This window comes from Dasypus novemcinctus, chromosome 5 (genome assembly GCF_030445035.2).
Source record: "Dasypus novemcinctus isolate mDasNov1 chromosome 5, mDasNov1.1.hap2, whole genome shotgun sequence".
In the NCBI taxonomy this organism is placed as follows: domain Eukaryota; kingdom Metazoa; phylum Chordata; class Mammalia; order Cingulata; family Dasypodidae; genus Dasypus; species Dasypus novemcinctus.
The window spans coordinates 122,093,688-122,118,074 of record NC_080677.1 but is presented as its reverse complement, the minus strand read 5'-3'; the positions used below and the strand labels follow the sequence as shown (position 1 = coordinate 122,118,074).

Genomic DNA, 24,387 nt, shown 5'->3' with positions numbered 1-24,387 from the left:
GATCAAATCTCAGTTAATCACTTATGAGACAAAGAATAGTTAAGTTGGGGTGGGGGTGATGTGTCTAAGTCTGGCCTTGTGTGTGTGTTCAGGCAAAAGGGGAAAAGTCCCTGTTTGACCTTGTCACAGGTAAACAGGAAGTTATCCACAAGTGTAACAGGAGGCATGAGAAAGAGTAGACAATTTTGTCTGAATCAGCATGGGGAAGGGTGGTGCTTTGCAGTAAGCTGTTTCCATGGAACACAAAAGGGGGAAAGAGGGGACTCTTAACTACAGCTGTTTTCCAGGCGCCCAGGGCTCCATCAAAGTCCAACATTGTCAGAGGGAAGCTGGAGGCTTGTTTCTAGTCCTGACTCTGCAGCTGAGTATTGAGGACTGCAGCTCCCTTATCACCAGTATGAGGGGGAAAGATTTTTTAAAAAATGATTTATGAAATTTGTTTCATTCTGCAATACTCTGTGGGTCTCTAAATAACAGAGGGGCTCTTTGGCGAAAGGAAGCCAAGTCATGGATGGCAACTGGGGGCAGGGAGAGAGGTTTACAGTCATAAAAGGATGAGGGGGCAACAAAGAAACACTATGTCATAGAGAGGGGAGGGAAGATGTCAGTATATAAAAAAAGTCTCCTGGGGAGATTTTTAGGGTCAGACAGGAGGAACCAGGGCTTGACTTGGTCTGCTCCTTCTGTTCTTTGACCCACACCAGAGAGACCTCCCGTCTATGCCTTATAGAATTAGCTCTTGATAAGGACGGCTATTACAGCCTTGCTTCTCCTCGCTCTTCAATAAATGTTTCTCCCTCTATTCCCTCCTTACTTGCTGCTATTCTTCCCAGGGGCATTTGGACTAAAGATTGAGACAGTCAGTAACTGATCCAATTTGCTTGCTCCTGCCGAGATCATGAAGTGCTGTTTCATCTTCACTCTCATGACTGCAGCTGGTAAGTCTGGGGTCTGGTTTCTGCCTAGGGTGAGTCGGGGTAGTGTATGGAATGGGACAAACCAGCCACAACTAAAGAGATAAGCAGTAGAGGGCACTGCACAAAAAAAAAAAAAAAAAAAAAAAATCGAGTGTTAAAGGAAACTAAAGGAACTACCCTCAATGCAAAGCTGGATCCTAAGGCATACTCTAAAAGTCCCTTGTTCATTTCTGTGGGCTTGTCAGACTTGCTTTCATCAAGCCCTTGAGTATGTGATTTCCTAGATTGCCACTTTACCTGAACAACCACACTTCTTTTTCCCTGCATAGGTAGACTTTAGAGCAGTGGGCACCAAAAAGAGTGGCTAAGGATCCAAAAGTCCCATTGGCTTTAGCCCAAGGTATCCCATTTCTTTCACCATGGATACCATACTTTAAAAAAGTTTACATATAAAAGAACAATCTTTTTAAAGTAATCGGGCTTTTTTTTCATTTTTGTTATGCACAGCACTATCAAAGTTTTTGATCAGCAGGAGGTGAGCCCATTAGTCAGTTACACAGAACTTTAATTAATTTCAACTCTAGCAAAGACGTGTATTAACTTCTTTAGTGTGCTTGGCTATGGTGACAAGCACTATATCTATAGATTTTTAATTTCAGCTCTAGTAAAGACGTATCAATTAATGTGTTTGGCTTTGGTGATGAGCATTATTATATCTATAGATTTTTTTTAAATATTGGAAACCAATTAAAGACACTGATTATATTTTTGAAGACCTTTCATTAAGAAAAACTACCCTAACCTCTTCCAACCTCTCAAGTATTTTGTCTCTCTTTCCACCTATGACACCTTCGATTCTTTGGTAGTTATTGTGGCCAAAGATTCTCAAGAAACCAAGGTGAACATAGCACAAGATTTTACCATCCCTTACATGGCCTATCTGCAGTCCAGCCCAGAACCCTGTGTGGGGACTCTCATTCACCCTGAGTGGATTTTAACAGCTGCTCACTGCCCCTTACCGTAAGTAATTTTTTGCTCTTGGGAGATGGGAGGTATACAAAAACAGGTCTAGGTGAAGTATCCCACCAGGTTTTTAATGACATCTTAAAGGAAGAAGACCCAGGAAAAGAAAAGATATTTTTCTAAATAGGGAAAATGATATACATTTGAAAGGAGACTGATAAGAAAGTGTGAGAGTAAATACAGACCCTGTGTTTATTAGAGAGTAAACAATATATTCATTCATTCATCAAATATGCTTGAACATTTACTGTATGTCGGGAACTGTCTAATGCACTTGAGAAAACAAGGAGGGATGAGACAGAAATACATTTTTCTCTCATAGAACTTACATTGTAGTTGAGATCAAACCCCTATCCTGTGCATTACAGGAAATAGAGAAGAAAAGTCAGTTCATGCCCTCAAGACTGGAGTTGGGAAAGCAGACATCCTTTCTTTCAGTCAGATTAAACACATGAACTATTTTTGACGGAAATGGCTCTTGTATATGTTACATGACTGAACTCTTGGTGATGGAGGTGGTGGTAGGGTTTGAATTAGTCCAGGAAATATAATGGAAAATGGCAAGTGGAGGCCCTATGGATTTTTAAGAGTCTCTGACTCTGCAATCAATGTAAGCAGCACATGGTAAATATAATTACCATGTAATTACCATGTAACTCCTCTCATTGGCCTGAGAGGAGCTGGGAATGGCTTAAGAATATCCAGAAACAATGATTACTACATGGGTGCTTAAGAGTTGCTTGAAGCAGTGTAGTATAGACAAAGAATAATGGGTGTGGTGTCATTTCTATTAAGAAAGAAATTAAGATTACTCTAATCTTAATAACTAGAATGTACTGAGTGCTTTCAACAGACCAGATACCATGCCAGGTATACATATCTGTGTCTATATCTATATCTATATCTATATCTATATCTATATCTATATCTATATCTATATCTATATCTATAGACATGCATTGTCTCTAATACAACAATCTTGTAAACTAGTAATGTTATTTCATAGACAAATGCAGGTCACTTTACATTCAGATCTAAGAGATAAAATTAAGATGATTGGAGAAAGTGACCTTTGCTGTTTCCTGCAGTTTTGACATTCTGTGACCTATTCTTCCCATTTCCTTGTCCTTTTTTCCCCAAAGTGTTAAAATCCGTTTGGGAGTTCATCAACCCAGCATCCCAAATAAGAAAGAACAGATACGGAATTACTCATTGACTGTGACGCACCCAGAATTCGACCCGGACACTCTGAAAAATGATCTGATGATGATAAAACTGTCTAAGTCTGCTGTAATCAATAAGTATGTGGGAACTCTAGCTATAGCCATAGAACCTTTGACATTAAACGATTCCTGCTTCATCCCAACCTGGACCTGGAATGAATATAAAAACCGTAAGTGCTTATGTCTGCTTCTTATTCCCAAGGAGATTGGATCTGGGAAAATAATGTGGAGGGAGGAGATACTTGAGAGGAATAATTCCTATGAGGTCATGTTCTCGACTGCAGAGTGATAACTGCAAGACCTGATACTGCCAAGACTGGAGGGGAAAAGATAAAATTCAAAGAGACTGAATGTAGTTAATCGAATATCTAAAAGTGTAGCAGGCCCTAATTATTATGTCTAGAACCAAGTTCAGAAAATAGTGGGAAAACTAAGAATCCTCACTTAAGAAGATACAAGGACAGTGTCAAGCACCCCTTTGGAGGGTGGCTTATCATCTTATTCGCAGCTGCTGAAGGGCCACCAAGCAATTAATGGAATAGCAGACAGTTAAGCAAGAACAATAGTGTTAAAGTGAAGCAACAAATCATGTTTCCTACCTCCTACCACAATCTATACTGTGTGCAGAGATGGTGAGTCATTCAAGTGGATCTGGGAGATAAGAGAACGTTTAGGGATCTACCTCTTTTGTCATCAGAGCTGTGCCCTTGCAGAAAGTGCTACCCTTAACCCTAGTGCTACACCCAATAATACCCACTTAGAGGTGGAGACTTGGGTGGCTCACAGGAAGTTGACCATTATGACATACTGATAGTGTCTCTCCCACCTGCCAGATATTCTAGGGGAAATTGTCCCAGCCCCTGTAGCAGGCACACTTCCTCCACCCTGTGAGCTCTAACTGGGATGAACAGCGGGGACCTGGCTTTATTAGGGGCACTTTATGATGAAAGTTATTTTATAATGCATTTGTTGGTTCCTGTTGGTTGTTACTTCACATGACTGCAAAATAACCTATCCTGCTCTCTTTAGGATGGTATTGTCAAAAAATCATGAAACCATTACTCGACATCTGAAATAAAATGATGTAGCTAAATTTACTGCTTACAATAATAGTAAGGGAGAACAGTGGTGATCAAGCACAGTCTCACTAAGGAGAGAAGAGTGCTGATCATAAGAGTTGTGGGAAGCTTAAAGTTAGGGAATGGTGGGCTTTTGTGGGGTTAAGTGGGCTGACTTCAGCTGCAGAGGAGTGGTTAGTGGAAGAGATTGTTGATTGTTTAGATACTCTTGAGTGTTAATTGGAATAACTCCATCCATGATTGGCTGACTTTAAGAAAGGAGGGACTGGCATTGATTGATTGGCTTCAAAATCTGTGTATTATCATTCAGGTTTAAACCCTGTGTTCTGGTGGCTACAAAATAATTGATCTGTAATATAAAGAGTGAGAACTTTAAAAAATCAGTCTATTTTGTAAGAGAAGGTTAAAAAGTGGGAACTCATTCTCAGTATTTTGCAACTTCATTTTAAATTTAGAAGCAAAATTCTTGAGAATCTTAAGTGAATATATTTTCTGAACAAATCTAAGCTTGTATGATTTTAACTTAGTCAAAGTAATTGTATCACACCTTATGAAGTTATTACATGCTTTTAAAAACAAAATAAAATATGAAAGTTTTATCACATAGGCTCTGCTCTTCATGTCAAAATCCTTGTGAAAAACAGTATCTTTAAAAAGCTCTCTGGTACAATATATTAAGAACACTTTGTTTCAAATAATTTAGGTTACTTTTACCTAGCTTGAAACACATATTTAAATTCAGTGCCCATAAAGACTTAATACTGAACATAACTCATCTCTTTCTTTCCTGATCTGACACTTTCTGTTGAATTTGATTCAGAACATTCAACTGGATACACTCCTATTAGAAAAAAATCTACTATTTACATAACACTAGACATGGCTTGAGAAATCTTTGGTCAGTTTTTTTTTCTTCCTTGCTTCTTTTTACCAGATATTACATCTACACAATATCTTGAATAGAATCTTTCTATCCTGAGGTTGATTGTGTAGTGACAATTTCTATGATGGAGATAAGCAATATGATTTTGTAGGAATATATGTGTGTGAAACTATTTTAAAATACTAAAAATAGTTTCCTTCCATTTTGATTAAATGTAGTGAAGATAAAGAAAAAGCCAAAAATGGGGATTCTTGGGGACCATCCCTTTTTCTTTATCTTTTTCTCCTCATGGTCATGCCTATTCTTCTCATAGGGTTTTTAAAAGTTCTAAAATACACATAGTAGAGAAAAAACTACAGATTTCCGGTACTTGATTTGAGTGGCACTCAGTTCTATGAGTTCACTTCTCCAACATAAAGAGATACTGCTAGGAATCCCAAGAAGGGTAAAGTGTGCAATATGTGCATTGGATATTCTCAGAGATTCATGCATTTAAAAATAGGGGCTGATTAGAAGGCAACCTTGGAGTTCATTTGTCTTCTCTTTTCTGCAGTTAGTGATCCTGACATCCTGACATGGATAAACCAATATTCTCTTCCCTTCGGTTACTGCCAGGATATGCTCAACCAAAGAATGAAATTAAATATTATGTGTGTGGGACAGCCTCTAAAAATCACATCTAAAATGAAGGTATCTTTCCTTGCTTCATACAGGAAGATAATAAAGGATCCATGATGGGGAGAGGTGATCATGGGAAATCAAATGACACTCACCCAAAGGGCCCTCCAAAAGAGCAGGAGGCAGAGTGGTGAAATTCATCTCCCCTCAGTCTCAGGGTTTGCAGATAGTACCTCCTCTCCTCTTTTAGAGTGGAAGAGATTCTGGGTAAGAACCATCTGTCCTTTCTCCTTTTGCTTGCATGAGGTTGTATTAAGATTGAGTCAGAGAGACCAAAATGGAGGGTTGTCACTTCTAAAAAAAAAAGGAGTCCAGTCGCTTAGATTCCTCTGCTACAGTAATGTGTCATACAGTGGGGTTTACTCTTGTTCTGTGATTACAAAGTAACTTTGACTTCCTCTCTCCTCTCTCTGGCAGGAAGTCTCAGCCATTCCCGCCATTTGCAGTGGCCGGTTGCATGGAGTCTTGTCCTGGGCAAGAGGAAGTGTCACCCTGGGAAGTGAAGGATTCTTCACAGAAGTTCATTTCTATGCAAGATGGATCATGAAAATCATTTCTACCTACTGACGCACCTCTGTTCCTCCAGCTCTCAGTGCAATCTGATTTCTGTACTGGCTCTACAACTCTCTTTATCTTCCTTGTTCTTGAGCAGAATCCAAAAGAAAACCCTCATTAAAAATTCCACTGAGATCTCATGCCACGACTCTGTTCTTTTTATCATGTGAACTGCGATAGCCATGAGAGGTTTAGCAACATTTTCCCCATTTGTTCATTTAAAAATTATTGAACAACCAGGCTTTTAGTAGGCATTGCTGTGTATGCAAGTAATAAAGAAATGAATAAGACATGGCCTTTGCCATCAGCAAGGCAATTACAATCCCTTGTGATAATTGCTATGATGGAGATGAACAAAAAGTGCCTTGAAAGAACAGAAAAAAAAACTGTTCTGGCTGGAAAAGTCAGGCAAGGTGTCACCAAATAGGCAGACAAATGAGGACATTGTAAAACTGAAGGCATAGATCACAAAATGCCAGAGAAGCATATAAAAGTGCATGTTCTGAATAATACATGTAATTAAGTAATACTAGAGGGTAGAAAATAAGTTGTCTGCAAGGAGGAGAGAATGAGATAAAGATGATTTTATACACATCGGTAAGTATTAGATCAGTAGGGCCTGGCCTGCTTTGTAAAGGAATTTAGATTTTCTAGTCATTTGGGAGGTCATTAAAACCTCTACGGTATTCAGATACTAAGGAAAGTAGAATCTGTAAGATTTAGATGTAGATGCATTGACTGAGAAGAAAAAGGGATGGAGTCTGGGAGCATACCTGAGTTTCTGGCTTGGGTCCCTGGGTAGGTGGTGGTTCTCAAAGATAATGTTTTTACGTGTAAAGTTTGGGGAGCATGGTCATGAATGGGAAGACAGGGCATGCTAAATTTCACATCCCTGGAGGACATGTGGGAGACAAAGGTGTTGGAGACAAAGACCTGTTACTAAGATGGTATCTGGGCAATAACTAACAACGGGGACCTCTGTTTATGGGTGGTAGCAGTAGGCTTTGATAAGGATCCTGGCTATTGGGAGCAGCTCTGATTGGTTCTCAGCTTTTCTCTCTCACACTAGCATTTGGTGGGAAGAGATACAGCATCCCAGGCCCATTGACCAAAACACTGAGAGGGAGAGACACGTACAGAGATGTCACCCTACTCCAGTACAGTGTGAGGACTGCCAACAGAAGCAAAATTCACACAAGACTGGATGGAACAATGTTTTACTCAAAAAGAGAAGAGATAGAGCAAGGTCAGCTTCATTATATTTATGTATAAATTTATGTATGCTCCAGTATATTTATGTATGCTCAGAACAGTAAGGGAAGGAATGTACAGGCAGCCCCCTTTTCTACTAGGGGATTGTGTTTCATCCTGCCAGCCTATACAGTTGGTCCTGAGCATAGGATGTGTTTGAAGTAGGGAAAGGTGGCAGGATGCACTAGGACTGTCCCCAGCACACCTGAACCTAGAGACAGAGTTAAGAGGATTCGGAGTGACCCTAAAGTTGGGGACTGGAGTGATACATGAGAGGTCAGAGAAACATGTATGGGAGGGGCAGTGTGACGTGGGAATAGTTTGTTTGCAATGCAAAGAGGACAGAGAGGGACAATGAGATGGGGATAAGACTCATGGGAGAAAGAGATTGTAAAGAGTAAAGAGTCTTGGAATTTCTATCCCAGAAGAGAATCCAGCAGTGGCTTGGAGACTGCAGAGGCGCATTGGCTTTTGGGCATTGATATACCCTGAGCCTAATTGCTTTCCTGCCACTATTCAAGCAGCAAAAATAGAACTGGGCTGTGCCTAAGAACCTTGAGAACATACATAAAAATCATTTCTTTCAAATTCAGACACTAAGACTAATTTAATCATGCTTTTTTCTGTAGTATTTGGCCCCATCCAAGCAACAAGTACCCTGTTTTCTGTGGTGGCCTCACCCCATTTTCTTTTTGCTTCCTGTCTTTGTTTCACAGCCCATCCTAGCCCTGTTCATTGGAAAACTCCTCCCTCAAATGAGACTCTTCTCTGAGAAGTAAATCTACAGCACCCTTACAAGTGGAGATAGCATGGATGTCAGGGTGGATGAAGGGGCATGGATATGCATCAGCATCCTTCTGCCCTAAAATGCAACTTACAGTGTATCATAGCCCCACTCTCAAGAAGGGGAAAAAAGCCTCATTTGACATGCTGAATATAGCAGCAAAGTTCCTAGACCTCTACTCCCCACCTTCATTTTCCTTCATTGCACATGGCCTGAAAACCAAAACTTATCAATCCTACAACTCATCTTCCCTGATCCTTCCTATAATCAGCTGCTGAGTGCAACTGGAGAAAAATTCCATACTGGTGGCTTTAAAATTTATTTAACAGTACTGCCTTCACCACAGCAGGGTAGGTTGTTCCAAACCTAATCATTCTGACATATAGTCTCTACCCTCCTTTCAGCATCTGGCCTTCCTCCCATTTCACGAAGGAAGTAGAGATTGGCAAGCTGGGAGTCCATAGTTTTTTTTAATTAGAGAAGCTGTGAGCTTACAAAACAATCATACATAAAGTGCAGATTTCCCATTCATCACCCTTCCACCAACACTTGCGTTGTTGTAGAACATCTGTTATACATTATGAAAGAACATCATAAAAATATTACTGTGGTGCATAGCTTACATTGGTATATTTTTCCATACACTTCCCTATTATTAACGTCATGTATTAGCATTGAACATTTGTTATAGTTCATGAGAGAATGCTCTCATGATTTGTACTGTCAACCACAGTCCATCATCCACCACATGGTTCACTGTGTTAAACAGTTCCATGCCTTGTACAATACATCCAAAGTGTACGCCTAGCAGCTCTCACTTTCATCCCATCATTTTCTTTCATCTTCTGTACGTTCAAAATTTTCTTCATCTTTATCTGCCCTCCAATCTTATAGAAGTGTTGTCCCTTCTCCTGCTCAGGGCTAAAACCCTCTATATACTCTTTTTTTTTTTTTTTTTTTTAAAGATTTATTTATTTAATCCCCCCCCCCCCCCGTTGTCTGTTCTTGGTGTCTATTTGCTGGGTCTTGTTTCTTTGTCCGCTTCTGTTGTCATCAGCGGCACGGGAAGTGTGGGCGGCGCCATTCCTGGGCAGGCTGCTCTTTCTTTTCACGCTGGGCGGCTTTCCTCACGGGCGCACTCCTTGCGCGTGGGTCTCTCACGCGGGGGACACCCTTGCGTGGCACGGCACTCCTTGCGCGCATCAGCACTGCACATGGCCAGCTCGACACGGGTCAAGGAGGCCCGGGGTTTGAACCGCGGACCTCCCATATGGTAGACGGACGCCCTAACCATTGGGCCAAAGTCTGTTTCCCATATATACTCTTAATTTCACAGCTAACATCAGGATCTTGCTCGAACCACCTTTTCCTTCAGTTCCTATATTTTTAATATCTCCCTTTCTGCTCTACCTCCCTCAACTTACCAACACCAAACTTGAACACATACACCTATTGTTTTTCTAACTCATTTATCCCAATATTCCTGCTGCATTAGAAGGGCGGTGCAATTATCTATAGCCTCTTTCTATACCTGTGACATGGATCTCAGCTTCTTTGACCTTCTCATGGATTTGCTTTATTATTTCTACTTTCTTGTATTTTCAACTTCCCTTGCCTATTGTCTTCTCTTTGTGTCATCATTTAAGTAAGATAAAGTCTCTCCCATTGTAAAAATGTAGAACCCAAGGGTATGCTCCCCTGACTACTCTCTGGTTGCCTCTATATCTCCCTTGCAAGCTGTTCTTACTTGACCACACCCTGAAAGCACAGTTCCATAGGATCTTCCATCTGTGTCCCATTGCCTGCCTTTCTCTTCAAACTTTTGTACACTCTCTGTTTTCTTTTGAGCCTTGGCCCATCTTTCTTGAGTTTCTTCCTGATTTCTTCATTTGGTTAACTTCTACCAATCCTTCAAGTCTTAAACATCACTTCTCCAAGGAGGTCTTCTCCTGACATCTACATTAGGGTTCTTCTATATCCTTCTACTTTCCACATTGTGACATTCATGAAAGTAATTCTTATTACATCTGTTTCCCCAATTAATCTTTATATTCTATGAGAGAAAGTTTCACCACTAAATCATCAATACCAAATAAAGTGCCAGTATGCAGCATATATTTGTATCCATTTTCTATGACCACAAGTTCAATGACTTAAAACAACACACATTTTTTATCTCAGTTTCTGAGTGCCAAAAGTCTAGGCATGGCTTAGCTGGGCCCTCTACTCAAGCTGTCACAAGGCCAAAGTGGGAGAATTTATTTCTAAGCATATTCCAATCACTGAAAAAATTCATTTCCTTGTGACTGTAAGACATGAGGCCTTGGCTTTTTGCTGGCTGTTGGCTGGAAGTGACCCTCAGATCCTAGAGGCTGTCCTCAGTTCATAGAGGCAGCCTGAAGTTGTTGCAGATCTGGGCTTCCTCAACATGGCTGCTTATCTCATCAAACCAACAGGGAGACTCTCATGCATGTTAGCAAGATAGATATGCATATCCATCATATACACACACATATACACACATACATAATCATGGGAGTGGCATCCCATTACTTTTGCCATGTTCTATTAGTTAGAAGCACGTCACAGGTCCCACTCACACTCAAAGGGTGAATTTTCAGGGCATGAACATAAGGGCCACACGAGAGTGATCTGTCTACCACATAAAGAATTTTTGTCAAATAATAGATTTATTGGCTTCTTATCTTCTATACAATAAAGTTTATACCCATATGTGAGGCTTACATAATAAGGCTTTCCATTATTTGATTTCTGCTTCTCTCTCCATTTAGCTCTTAACCCTCCTCATATCATACTTGATTATAGTTCCATAAAACACATCATGTTGTTTCGTGTATTTTGTTCTTTGCCAATGCCTTTCCTTTGAATGATTTTCTCTTTTTTCATCACAAGCTTCAGTCTTTCTCTAAGACTGACCTGAAGTGTAACTTTTACCTCTTTCTTATGTACTATTCAGACTGATGTAGTGTCCTTAACTCTGTGCTCTAAAGCACATACCTCAATTTTTACTCCATCTGGTAACTGCCTATTTATGTACTTTTCATTCCCGCTAGTCTATAGGTTCCTGGAAGGCAGGAAAAGTGTCTTTAAATTTAGGTATTCCCGACACTGAGGAGAGAGCCTAGCACAAGTTAGACATATAATACCTATTATTGGTTAATTGGTTGGATGAGTAAATTAATAAGCAGTAACATGAACGAAATGGTCACTTTATCTCAGAGGAGTTTAGTGTAAGCAGAAGGGAGAAAGGTCAGCACTAGAGGGCTGGGTTATGTGACCAATGTCAGTATCACACAAATGGGTATTAGCATCACACAGATGGGAGGGGTTAGTATCCTAACATGTAGTTCAGAGAGGGACTTGCCTTCAGAGTTTGAAAAAGAGAGACCACAGAGGGAGATGTGGAGACACTGTGAGTTTCCACTTCTCTTAGTGTAGGCTCTTTCCTGAAGAAGCAGGGAATAATTATGAATTCCAGAACTATTCTCTATTATGTCAAGGAACAAGACATTTGCTCTCTGCTTTTACCCCTCTGACAACACCATGCCCTATTCTGATTATTGGACACCTCTTCTGGACTGGAATACTGTCGCTGAAATAATTCAGATGACACTTTTTCCCAACCCTAGGACCCCCTCTTGCTATATCTTCTTTAGTCCATTTCACTCTTTCCCCTCTTGTTCTCCAGAAACGTGAGCTGAACTTCACCTTTTGAAAAGGCTTTCAACATCACTATGAAGTTTATCTTCCTCTTGGCTCTCCTGAAACTGCCTGGTGAGTGCATGTCCATTTTTCTCTATCTGCCAAAGAGAAATCCTGGGGAAAGCAAGAAAGATGGATGAAGATGGGAGAGGCAAAGTTTCAGACTTCAGGGATGGGACTGATTCTCTATTGCTCCACTGCCACCATGTCCACCAGGTTTCCTTCTGTGACCTTGCACTGCCTGTTTCATCTCATACAGTACCTTGATTGCATGCTTTGGGGGAAGGATGGATATTGACACCCTGATCAGCACCTAAGGGAGAGCTGCAACTCTGTTTAGAACAGCATTGAATTTGGGGTGAAAGAATGAAGAATGGGGTCAGGGACTGAAGGCGGAGTTCCAACCCAAGGACAGCCAAGTGTTCAAAGGCACAGACCTCTGGCATGGTTCTAGTTACTAAAGCAAAATCCTTGGAGTTATCCATAAATCCTCTTTCTCTCATATCCCATATTCAATCTCTTTGGAAAATCTCATTGGCTTACTTTTCTAAATATATCCCAAGTCCAACCACTTCTTACCCTCTCCACTGTTCACTGTAGCTGAGCCCCTCTCTTGACAGGATTATCAAATGAGTCTCCAAACTAGCCTCTCCATTACTATCTTCCAACTCTCTACACTTTTCATCACTCCTTTACCAAAAACATGCCATAATTTCACATTTTACTTGGAATTCAAATCCGAGTCCTTACAACTTTCTACAAAACTATTTCTTCCTTTTATCTCCTTTTACCTTTCTTCCCCTCCCTCATTCCACAGCAACCCTTTTGGCCTCTGTAATAAGTCCCAAACCTGCCACAGGACCCACGCTCTAGCTGTTTCTTCTGCCTGGACTCCTTTTCCCCAGATACTTGATTATTAACTCTCTCATCTTCATGTTATTTTTCTTCTCACAATGTCCATTAATTCTACCCTGACCATTGATTTAATACATGATGTCTCCACCACACACACACACACACACACACCTGATACTACCTCCCCCTCTCTCCCTGACCATTTTTATTCCATAGTACTTATCATATGATAACATACTATGTCACAGTATCTCTTTTACTTATATATTGTGTTTTTGTGATTGAAAGCTTCAATTCATTACATTAGAATCTATGAAAGAGATCTTTCTCTGTTTTGTTCACTGTTATATCCCAAACTCCTAGAAAAACACTTGGCACATACACGCTCTTAACATATATTTATTGGAGGAATGATTTCCCTCTCCTCAATCTCTTTGGTATTTGGTCTGTTCTTTTAATATCATTTAATTTTAAACCATTCTGCCTTATGTTATAGTTATTATGCTTGTATCACTTTTTGCTTCATTGGCCAGAAAGCCTAGTGGCCACTTGGCCAACCCTAGTATCCATAAGTATACTGCCATTCCTATTAGGAGTTTGCTTTTTGTCCCACTGACTTGAGTGTTTTGAAGATCCCAAATACCTAGAAGGTAATTTGATGGATTTTGTTAAGCATGTTAATGTAACATGACTTTTACTATCTAAAAATTTTCATGGGAATGGCCAGACAAAAATAAATTTTAAAGTGACTATATAAGGCAGAATGTATTTAAGAGCAAAATGATAGTGGTGTTCGAGAGGATGGGCAAGAAATCATTGTTAAGCTGTGGAGGTTCCAGATGATACATTAGGCACAGGACACGGGTTGAGCTTTAAAGGTTTTCATGGGAGTTCACGGGTAAAGGTGAGCAAGGTAAAGATATCTATAAAAGATATCAATCATGATGAAATTAGGCACCCATCCAAAGGCAACTGCTAAGACACTGTGACTACCCTCCAACTGGGTCTATTTCTTCTGACATCACAAAGAGTCTGTTGTTTGGTAGTGTGTGTTTTTTAGGTGGGACTTTTTTTCTGTCAGAAAAGAGGCCCCAGGGTTTCCTTCCTTTTCTTTTCCCTCTGGTGGTTTACTTTTTCCACCTTTTCTTCAGCAGTCAATTCAGATTAGTTTAGAGACATAAAAGTGTGAAGATTTTTATTGGAGTTCTCATCTTACATGGTTGTGGTAAATATCAGGTACAGTCTCAGGATGCTCAGTTTGCTGCAATTCTTAGAAGCAGCAATCCCTCTAGAGTTCATTCTGTAACTTTTAGTTTGGTTCCAGGGCTTCCCTGTCCTTGGGTTTTTGGCTGCTCAAAGCATTACTTACTGACTAGTTCAGGGATGAGCTATTGCCTTCAGTTCCCTTGAGGTCTCATCAGGAATGAAGACATTTCCATACATACCCCAATCTATGACCTTTGGGTTGGGCCAGTACATCTTTGCATGTGTAAGTATGTGGGTAAGGGGTTCCCAGATCACTCCCAGATTCAGTAATTCACTAAAAGGGCTAACATGCCTCAGCTTATAGTTATAATCATGACTAATTAAAGGAAAAGAATGCAAAGCAAAATTAGCAAAGGGAAATGGCACATTGGGCAGAGTCCAAAGGAAACCAGGAGTAAGTTTGAGACTCCTCTTCCAATGGAGCCACATTGGACATGCTTAATTCCTTCAGCAATGAAGTGTGACAACATGTGAAAAAGTTTTCTTTCAGGGCAGCTTAGGAGAAATGCAATGCACAAGGTTTTCATTTGGGGATGGTCACTTTGACTAGGACATACCAAAATTCCAGACTCTCAGAAGGAAAGTGGGTGTCCAACATAAACTGTATTGTTCATACAGTTAGACACAGTGAGTCACTCTTACCTGGTCTGGTGGGACTTCTCCCAAAGTTCTGACTCCAGCCAAGGACCAACCTTGCAAGAATAATTTTACAAAGATAGCAGTTTCAGGCCTATTATGTTAAATATTTTCTGTACAGTATGCATAATTAGTTTCACATATATTATCATGGTTGTTTTAGTTTCCTGGCTGCTACGATAAATGTGAACCATTGTCTATGAGGTGCAGAGGTGCCCAAAGATGTACTTACCAAATCCAATGAATGTGTCATGATGATGGGAACGAGTGTTGTTGGGAGGGGGAGAGGGGGGGCGGGGGGGTGGGGTTGAATGGGACCTCACATATATATTTTTAATGTAATATTATTACAAAGTCAATAAAAAATAAATAAAAAAAAATGGAAAAAAAAATACCACACAATGGGTTGGTTTAACAATAGGAACTTATTGGTTCACAATTTCAAAGGCTATAAGACTTGCTTCTCCCCAGGGTTGTAGTGTTCTTGCTGTTCAGCAACCCTTGGTTGGGTTTCTTGGCTTTCCTATTACGTGATGATGCCTCTCCATTCTATTTTGGGTTCCAATGACTTACAGCTTCTGGCTCCTCTATATCTCAGTTCTTCCTGCTTATAAAGTACTCTAGTTATCTGGATTAAGACTCAGTCTTACTCAGATAGTCCACACCTTAACTAAACATAACACTTTCATGAGGTCTGTGGTGGTTTAGAGCCATATCCAGAAACACATGTTCTTAAACTTAATTCATCCCTGTGAGTATAAGCTCATTCTAAATAGAACTTTTTGATGAAGTTACCTCAATTAAGGTGTGGTTCACCTCAATCAGGACGGATCTAAATTATATTACTGAAGTCCTTTATAAGAATTGAAATTTAGATAGAAAGGAAGTCACAGCAGGAGAAGCAAGAAGCTGAAGTTCAATGGAAACTGAAAAAGAATGGAGAGGCCAAGAGAAACTGCCATACACATTGCCATGTAACAAGGACAAAGAATGAGTGGTAGCAGCCCCAGAGTACCAGTCTTTGGGAAGAAAGTGTCATCCTGATGATACTTTGACTTGGATGTTCTCTTAGCCTCAAAACGATTAGCAAATAAATTTCCATTGATTAGCTTGACCCATTGAATTTTTTAAAATTTATTTTCTATTTATTTTTAAAGGATACATAGATTACATAAAATGTTACTTTAAAAATATATAGGGGGCCCTGAGCCTGAGCAGAGTTGCAACCCCTACTCTCTGGTTCATTGGACTTACCAGGGAACCAGGAGTGCCTACAACTGCAAGCAGGAGAATTGCATCTATCAGCTTTGTGGATTCTAAGCCCCCTTTTGATATAGAGGTAAAGTGGACATCACCACCCCAGGATCCACAGAATGGAGGAATAAAATATGGATTAGAGTGGACTTACTGATATTCTACTTTAAAACTATTGTGACTAGTAATAGAAGAAATCGTGTCATTGATGTGGAGAATGTGGCCACAGCAGTTGCTGAGGGCAGGGAGAGGGAAGAAGAGATGTGATGAGGGGGCATTTTTGGGACTTGGAGTTGTTGTAAATGATATTGCAGGGTCAGATGCTGGACATTATATATCCTGCCATAACCCACTGAATGGACTGGGGAGAGTGTGAACTACAGGGTAAACTATTATCCGCGTGGTGCAGCAATGCTCCAAAATGTGTTTGCCAACTGTGATGAGTGTGCCAAAATGATGGGGGAGGTTGTTGGTGTGGGAGGAGCAGGGTGGGGGCTGGGGGTATACAGGAACCTCTTATGTTTTTTATAATGTAACCATATTTTCCATCAAAAAAATACAATTTACAAAAATGATGGGGGTGGGGGTGTGGAGTGGGTTATATGGGAACCTCTTATGTTTTTTTAATGTAACTTTCAATGTGATGTTAACTTTAATTTTAAAAATGTGTTAATAAAAATAAAATAAAATAAAAAAGAAAGATAAATAAATAAAAAATAAAAATACATAGGGGATTCCCATATGCTGCACTATCCCAAGTACAGGGGCAAAGACCAGTGAAGAAGGACAGTCCAATGATGAGCTCTTGATACTGATGATTATGCTTATGAGTCTGTGTGTCTGAAATTTCAACTAGGCCTAGAACTGCAGGGTGCCTAAGAGTTACCTCCTGAGAGCCTCCATGTTGCTCAAATGTGGCCATTCTGTAAGTCAAACTCAGCATGTAAATGCATTACCTTCCCCCAGTGTGGGACATGACTCCCGGGGATGAGTGTCCCTGAAGCTGAGGGATTACTACCAATCACCAGCTGGTGATGCAACTAGAAAAGACCTTGAATAAAAGGGGGAGATGGTAAAGACAAATGATTTTATATGGCTAAGAGACTTCAAAATGAGTCAGGAGCTCATCAGAGGGGTTGTACTTACGCATGTCTCAGCAGGATCCCAGACACAGCCAAAGTAGTTACAACCCCAGGTACTGGTCCTCCTGGGGGCTATGGAGATTCCACAGGTTCTGCGGTCATGGCAGATGGCTCTGGAGTTCAGTGCCTTGTCAGTGGGCCCTACTTTGGAATTTGTGTTCCTGAGTGTGATGGAGCTGGACTTAGATGTGACCTTTCTACACTTGCCTCTTCTGTCACTTTTACTGAACCTGTGGTTGGTGTATGTTCAGAAGACTTGAATTTCTGGACTGTCCATGTGCCAGCTGGGCCCTGAGCCTCAGCAGAGTTGCAACTCCTGTTCTCTGGTTCATTGGACTTACCCAGATCACCTAACAGGGAGGTGAAGATGACCTACCACCACACCAGGGAACTGAGAGTGCCTACAACTGCAAGCAGGAGAATTGCATCCATCAGCCATGTAGGATCTAACACCCCTCTCAATTTAGAGGTGGAGTGGAAATCACTATCCCAGGGTCCACAGGACAGAGAAATAAAATATGGATTAGAGTGTATTTACTGGTACTCTACTATAGAACTATTGTGACTCTAGCAATGGAAGAAATTGTATCATTGATGTGGAAACAGGGACCATGGTAGTTGCTGAGGGCAGGGAGAGGGAAGAAGAGATGTGACGTGGGGGCATTTTTGGAACTTGGAGTTGTCCTAAATGTTATTGCTGGGACAGATGCTGGACATTATATATCCAGCCATAACCCACTGAATGGACTGGGGGAGAGTATAAACTACAATGTAAACTATAATCCATGCAGTGCAGCAGAGCTCCAAAATGTGTTCACCAAATGCAATGAATGTGCCACAATGATGAAAGAGGTTGTTGACGTGGGAGGAGTGGGTGTGTGGGGGGGTATATGGGAACTTCTTATATTTTTTAATGTTACATTTTTTGTGATATATGTATCTTTTAAAAAAAGACAAAAAATAAATTAAAAATATTTTAAAAATTAAAAAACATACATGGAGGATTCCCATATGCCCCACTCCCCACACCTCCCATTTTTCCCACATTAACAACGTCTTTCATAAGTGTGGTACACTCATTGCAATTGAGGAATGCATTGTGGAGCACTGCCACACAGCATGGATTATGGTTTACGTTGTAGTTTACACTCTCCCCCACTCCATTCAGTAGGTTATGGCAGGATACATAATGTCCTGTATCTGTCTTTGCAATGTCATTCAGGACAATTCCGAGTCCGGAAAATGCCCCCATGTTACACCTCTTTTTTTCCTCTCCCTGCCTTCAGCATCTCCAGTGGCCACTGTCTCAGCATCAATGATATAATTTCTTCCATTGCTAGAATCACAGTAACTCTATCTCACTACATGTTATATGCTTTAGCAACCAATGAAACTAAAACAAGATCCTATTTACGATAGGTTCACACCACAGTAATACAGATTAAGACCAAGAATATATCTAAATTAGGGGTACATAACTCAAGCCATCACACTGATTTATGTACAAATGTAATCTCTAATAAGTTTTTCCACAATTATATTGTGGCAGTTTGAAATTATTTATGAATCCCCAAAAAAGAGAGATTATATTTGCAAGCTAATCTATTCCTCTGGGTGTGATCCACTTTGTATTAAATTCAGTGAGGGACCACATTAAGTTTACTTGATAAAATTAATTTAGGGCTTCTGATTGGGATATGTCTGTAAGGCATAACTCATGTTGGGTCCCTGCCCACTTGGTGCTTGGTGGGCTGATCGAAACGGATACTCACTCAAGAAGACTCCTGGGAAGAGAAAGAGCTCTGTCATTTTGATCCTGGGGCCCCATGGAGATATAAGCTATTCACCAGATAGTTTGCAACTGACTTTGTGAAGAGACCAGAGCAGCTGAGCAGTTGAGAAGCCCGGAAAGAAACGAGTCCTCTGCCAGAGACTGATATAGGAAACCCAGAGAGACGAGCCCCATGCCAACCTACAGCTGAGATCAGGAAGAAACTGGGCCCATGGAGCCTTATGAAGAAGAGGAAGCCCAGAACAGAGACAGAATTCCCAGTCCCACTTTGGACAGCCAACATCTCCTGGGAACTCGCCAAGGACTTTCATCAGAACCCCCGGTTTGCTGCCTGTCCTACAGAGTTTGGACTTTTTCTTCTCCATGGTGTGAAAGAATTTTATGAAATCTCATATAATTTGCAGATACCTCCCATCGGTTCTGCTTCACTGGAGAACCCTGACTAATACATATATCTACTAGGTAAATTCTAGGTTCTGTCAAAGGTAATTATTAATATTCTTTGGAGAGCTGCTCCTTTCCAAATTAACTCATCCTAGCCCATGTATTGCCTCTATCTTGCACACAGACATTGGCTTGAAAGTTTCCTACCCCTTTGCAAAACCACATTTTAGTGTTATTTTAGTTAACCATAAGCTAGAAGTTCCTTCTTTTTATGAATTATTGCTTATCTCTCTTTCTTAGGAACTGAAAATTCATATTAGCTCTATAAATAATATCAGTTTTGAAATGGGAAGTCCTCATTTTCTTTCACTTTTTTTAAAATACCTGACATGATATTTATATATTTAAAATTTTTTTATGCTTGTAAAATTATTTTTGTAGAGTAATATCATTCACTGTTGACATTTTAAGAAAAAAATCAAGGAAACAAAAGTCACTCTTCTCTTGTATCAGATAATCTAAGTTCTACTCCTAATTCTGCCATTTTAGTACTTCATTTCTCCATTTCAGTTTATGAATAAAATGAAGATAACACCCAATTTCCTACCTCATTAGGGTTGTTGAGAGAATGGGATAAGATTTTTTAAAGCATTCTAAAAAGGTAAAAATAAATTCTCCCTGAGTTGGTTCAATATTGTGCCCACTGAATTATGGACAATTTTTAAGGAAACTGGCATTTAAATTTGAAGAATATTGATTAACAACTAAAAGGGCAAACACTTTTTATCCTTTGAAACAGGTATGTTTGTATAATTTTCCTTCATATTTTAGGGCAAATTGAGCCAGCTGACAGATTCAACTTACAGATAAAGTCTCTGGCAAGAAGGGTAAAGGGATCTTAGAACCTTAAGCTATGAAATGCTTCTCTTTTGGTTTTCCTACCAATCCCTGAAAAACTCAATATTTGCTGTCTACAATTCTCTTTCCAGTTGCTTTACTCTTTGATCCAGATTACATGGATAACATCGTTCCTCCTTATTTGGTCTACTTAAAATCAGATTACTTGCCCTGTTCTGGAGCCCTGATCCATCCTCTTTGGGTGGTCACAGCTGCACACTGCAATTTACCGTGAGTGATAGGCCCCTTCAGACCCCTGCCTGGGACCACCTCCCAACTGAACAGTTAGGGAGGGCTTCTGGGGATGCTCAGTGGTAGAGATGAAGGTCTGTGGGGAGGAGCTCATAAAGGCCCATAAAGAAAGGTAAGTCATCTCTCAGCCTCTCATGAACATTCCTATTGTTCCAGGAAGCTTAAGGTGGTATTGGGGATTATAAACCCAAGTTACCTTAACAGAAAATTTCTGCAAGTGGTCGAATATGAGAAGATGATCCACCATCCATACTACTTAATTACTTCTATTGAGCATGACATCATGTTAATCAAACTGAAAAGAGTGATTAAACTCAATAAGTATACGAGCCTGGTCAGACTGCCCCGCCACCCTGTCCCTGAAGACACTATGTGCACTGTCTCCACCTGGGCCTACAACATTTGTAATATCGGTGAGTGACTTCAAGACAGAATATTCTTCTTTCAGAATTGAACACAAAACTGCACATTCTCTGCTCTCACTTTTGTAATTCTGCCCATAAGGCTTTCATTGTATTCAGTCTTTCACCTCTTTTCCCTTTTGCTAGACCTCACTGTGGAGGCTTCAAAGCTTTTTCCACTGCTACCATCATCTTTGCATTTATATATGGTAGAAGTTCTGTTAGTGGAAAGAGGAATGGAAAGGATGTTTTCTTTGATACATCAAGAAGTAGAAGTTCTTTATATTTTGAGAGTCAACTTAAAATTTTGAAATAGCCAAATATCTCTCTGATACACAGGATGTTTAACTAGTTTAGGCTTTACAACTTTGGTTAAAAATAAGATATGACTATAAAAATGATGTTTATTTTAATCTGGCTCATGAAGAAGTATGCATTTCCTAAGAAGGTATTCCAAAAAATATTGAGACATGAAATTATTCCTGGACTGGAAAACAAGGAAAAAAATCTCCAACACTTTATTTTCAAGGACTACTACATAAATTTTACTTTTTAAAATATATTTTTATTACAGAAGTTGTGAATTTACAAAACAATCATGCACAGGTATAGAATTCCCATATAACAACCCTTTACCACCATTGTGGAATATTTATTACTGATTATAAGATAATATCATCAGATTATTATCACTCACTATGGTTCATAGCATACATTTGGCATATTTTTCCCATACTCTCTTATTATTAACACAGTACGTCTTTGGCATTGATGAAAGAATATTACAGTATTACTGTTAACTATAGTCATAGGTTACATTAATTATATTTTTCCCATACTTCTCCACATTCCTACCACCCTGCAATAGTGATATACATCCATTCTAGTTCATAGGACATTCTTGCATTTGTACTATTAACCACAATTCTCATCCACCTCTGGGTTCACAGTTATTCAGTCCCTGATTATTCTCTAGCTTTCTTTCAGTTGACATTTACAACCCTAGACTATCCTTTACAGCCACAATCCCATTTATAATGAGCTGCTACTCACTATAATGTGTTATCATCAACTCTATCCATTTCCACACTTTTACAGTCAAGTTAATTAAAATGTCTACATACATTAAGCCATAAATTTTACTTATAATCAAGAAAAGAAACAATGATTGCCAATTTAATATTTTCAAATAAAGACATTAAAAATATACATACCTGGGAAGTATATGTGGCTTAAGTAGTTGGATGCCTACCTCCCACAGGGGATAGCCCAGGTTCAGTTCCCAGTACCTCCTAAAGAAGACCAGCTGACACAATACTGAAGCACTGAGCAGACACAATGAGCAGGGAATGGATGTGGCTCAAGTGGGCACCCATCTCCCACATAGGAGGCCCCCAGTTTGGTACCCAGTGCCTCCTAAAGAAGACAAGCAGACAATGAGCAGAGACAATGAGTGGACATAATGAGCAGACACAATGAGCAGTCACAACAAGCAGACAGATGAGGGAGCCATGGGGGGAGCAGAATACACACACCTATCATTAGGTAAATAAAATATCAAAATAAAGTACTCCTTCCCAAAGAAGAATACTTGGCAAATTTGCCAGTCACATGTATAGATACTTTATTCTTGATTGTCTCATTTTGATGCAGATGGGAAAATCTGTGTTATGGGCCTGTCTATTCCACAATATATGTGAACCATTGATATAAAGAACTCTGAATTGGGAATCAGGGGACTCAGTTTCAAATCTTAATTTTCCCACTCACTGGTTGTATGGTTTCAAGTAATTTTTTGAACTATTTGGCTTTTTTTTTCTTTTTCTTTAGGTGGTTTCGGGGATTGAACCCGGGTCCTCACACATGGGATAAACCACTGAACTACACCTGCTCCCAACACTATTTGGCTTTTGACCCAACGAATTAGAAACTAGGCTAGAAATCTCAAAATTTTTTCAAACTCTTAAAATTCCATTTCAAAGGATACTCTTTGTTTAAATTTCCAGAAATTTTTAAAACATTTTTTTCATTTAATTGCAGCAATGCATCATATTTACATTTAACTCCCAAGAATTTAATCTCCTTTACAAGAAGACAGATACTTGTATAATGAGAAATTGTTAATCTGATTTTCTTTTGTATCCATGTTTTCCTTACTGTCAGAGTTCTAATTTCTCTCGGTGTTTGACCTCTTTTCCTTCCTACTGAGAGAAGGAGAAACACATTAAAAAAGAAAAAAAGCAAAAAGAGGTTGGTATCTAAGACAATTTTTAAGGAGTAGTGATTCTATTTCTCTATTTCCTATAGCCAAAGACCCCGACTCACAGCAGAATGTGAACATCACTGTAATCTCCAGAAGACAATGCCGTGCTGCCTATAAAACTTACAATATCAAAGAAAGTATGATGTGTGTGGGCATTGTTCCAGGAAGGAGGATGCCCTGTAAGGTAACTTACTCTCAATGGCTTAGTTGTCCCATTTTATCTCCTGTGTCTTTTGCCAGAAAGATAACCTGATTTCCATTTTTCCTGGCAGGAAGTCCAAGCTGCTCCAGCAGTCTGCAATGGGACACTTCAAGGAATCCTGTCTTTTGCTGATGGATGTGTTTTGAGAGCTGATGTTGGCATCTATACCAGAATTTTTAATTACGTGCACTGGATTGAAAGTATAATTCATCGTAACTGAGCTACCATGGCAGCAATTCTGGATCATGGACACAATCTAGCCCAGTGTCCAACCTCAGGCATAAATTTGAATAAACTCCTTGGGTTGTACCATGCATACTGTCTTGCTTCTACCAAACAGAATGGGTGATTGGACACTTACTTGTACATATCTATGCTGTAACTGTACATGAAGTTCTTCTTCCCCTAGAGATGAAGATGGCTAACTAATACCCCTTACACATTTAAAGTTTCAGAAGTGATGATCATGTTCTCTAACAAATTTAAAACTGACCTATTGAAGAGAGTCCAAGTTTTAACACTTTTGGGTATCAAGAGCCCTACTAGTTGCATTGAATTAGACAACTCATGGTTTTGGCGAGTTACATATGCCAATTGAAAAAAGGAAGATGAATAAAGGAGTGACTTAAATAGAAGCAGAGATGAGGGGGAAAGGTTTGAGGATGGAGACTGTAGGAGGTATTGCACTCAGTTTTTCCTTGCCTGTATAACTCTCAACACCAAGCATAAATTCTGGTCATTCGTTTTGCAGGATTCCAAATAGGGACTTGATCCATGAGAGGTTAACGTAAAAGTTACCTGGGGCTTATGACAGTAACTAAACAAGTAGCAAAGGCAGGACAGATTTTCCTAACACAAGTTTGCCCTTTCTATAACACGAGCTGTCCCCAGGAACTCCACTCCCTGGCAGTCATCACTTTTAGATAT

The 24,387-nt window shown here is 39.8% G+C and overlaps 2 protein-coding genes across 3 annotated transcripts; both read left to right on the top strand.

Moving 5' to 3' along the window:
- Positions 1–339: 339 nt before the first annotated feature.
- LOC101414514 (serine protease 58-like) lies at positions 340–6,498 on the top strand. 2 transcript variants are annotated; one of them, XM_058298051.2, is made up of 6 exons: positions 340–395; positions 834–938; positions 1,784–1,937; positions 3,083–3,333; positions 5,679–5,815; positions 6,221–6,498. In XM_058298051.2, exons 2-6 carry the CDS (start codon positions 899–901, stop codon positions 6,368–6,370), a joined length of 732 nt encoding a protein of 243 aa, XP_058154034.1. In that variant the 5' UTR covers positions 340–395; positions 834–898; the 3' UTR covers positions 6,371–6,498. The 2 variants fall into 2 exon arrangements, with proteins under 2 accessions (XP_058154034.1, XP_004461738.2); XM_004461681.3 differs by lacking the exon at positions 340–395 and having other exon boundaries at positions 663–938.
- Positions 6,499–11,809: 5,311 nt separating this feature from the next.
- Positions 11,810–23,774, top strand: PRSS58 (serine protease 58). The gene is made up of 6 exons (XM_058298050.1): positions 11,810–11,826; positions 12,103–12,188; positions 20,435–20,573; positions 20,751–21,007; positions 23,303–23,442; positions 23,531–23,774. Exons 2-6 carry the CDS (start codon positions 12,149–12,151, stop codon positions 23,678–23,680), a joined length of 726 nt encoding a protein of 241 aa, XP_058154033.1. The 5' UTR covers positions 11,810–11,826; positions 12,103–12,148; the 3' UTR covers positions 23,681–23,774.
- The last annotated feature ends 613 nt before the right edge of the window (positions 23,775–24,387 follow it).

Excerpts from the sequence above, each read along its gene's own strand:
- LOC101414514 (XM_058298051.2), top strand. The coding sequence starts at position 899 with ATGAAGTGCTGTTTCATCTTCACTCTCATGACTGCAGCTG. Across the intron at positions 939-1,783 it reads CACTCTCATGACTGCAGCTG|TTATTGTGGCCAAAGATTCT; the intron begins GTAAGTCTGGGG and ends ATTCTTTGGTAG. Across the intron at positions 5,816-6,220 it reads AAATCACATCTAAAATGAAG|GAAGTCTCAGCCATTCCCGC; the intron begins GTATCTTTCCTT and ends TCTCTCTGGCAG.
- PRSS58 (XM_058298050.1), top strand. The coding sequence starts at position 12,149 with ATGAAGTTTATCTTCCTCTTGGCTCTCCTGAAACTGCCTG. Across the intron at positions 20,574-20,750 it reads GCTGCACACTGCAATTTACC|GAAGCTTAAGGTGGTATTGG; the intron begins GTGAGTGATAGG and ends CTATTGTTCCAG. Across the intron at positions 21,008-23,302 it reads CTACAACATTTGTAATATCG|CCAAAGACCCCGACTCACAG; the intron begins GTGAGTGACTTC and ends TATTTCCTATAG.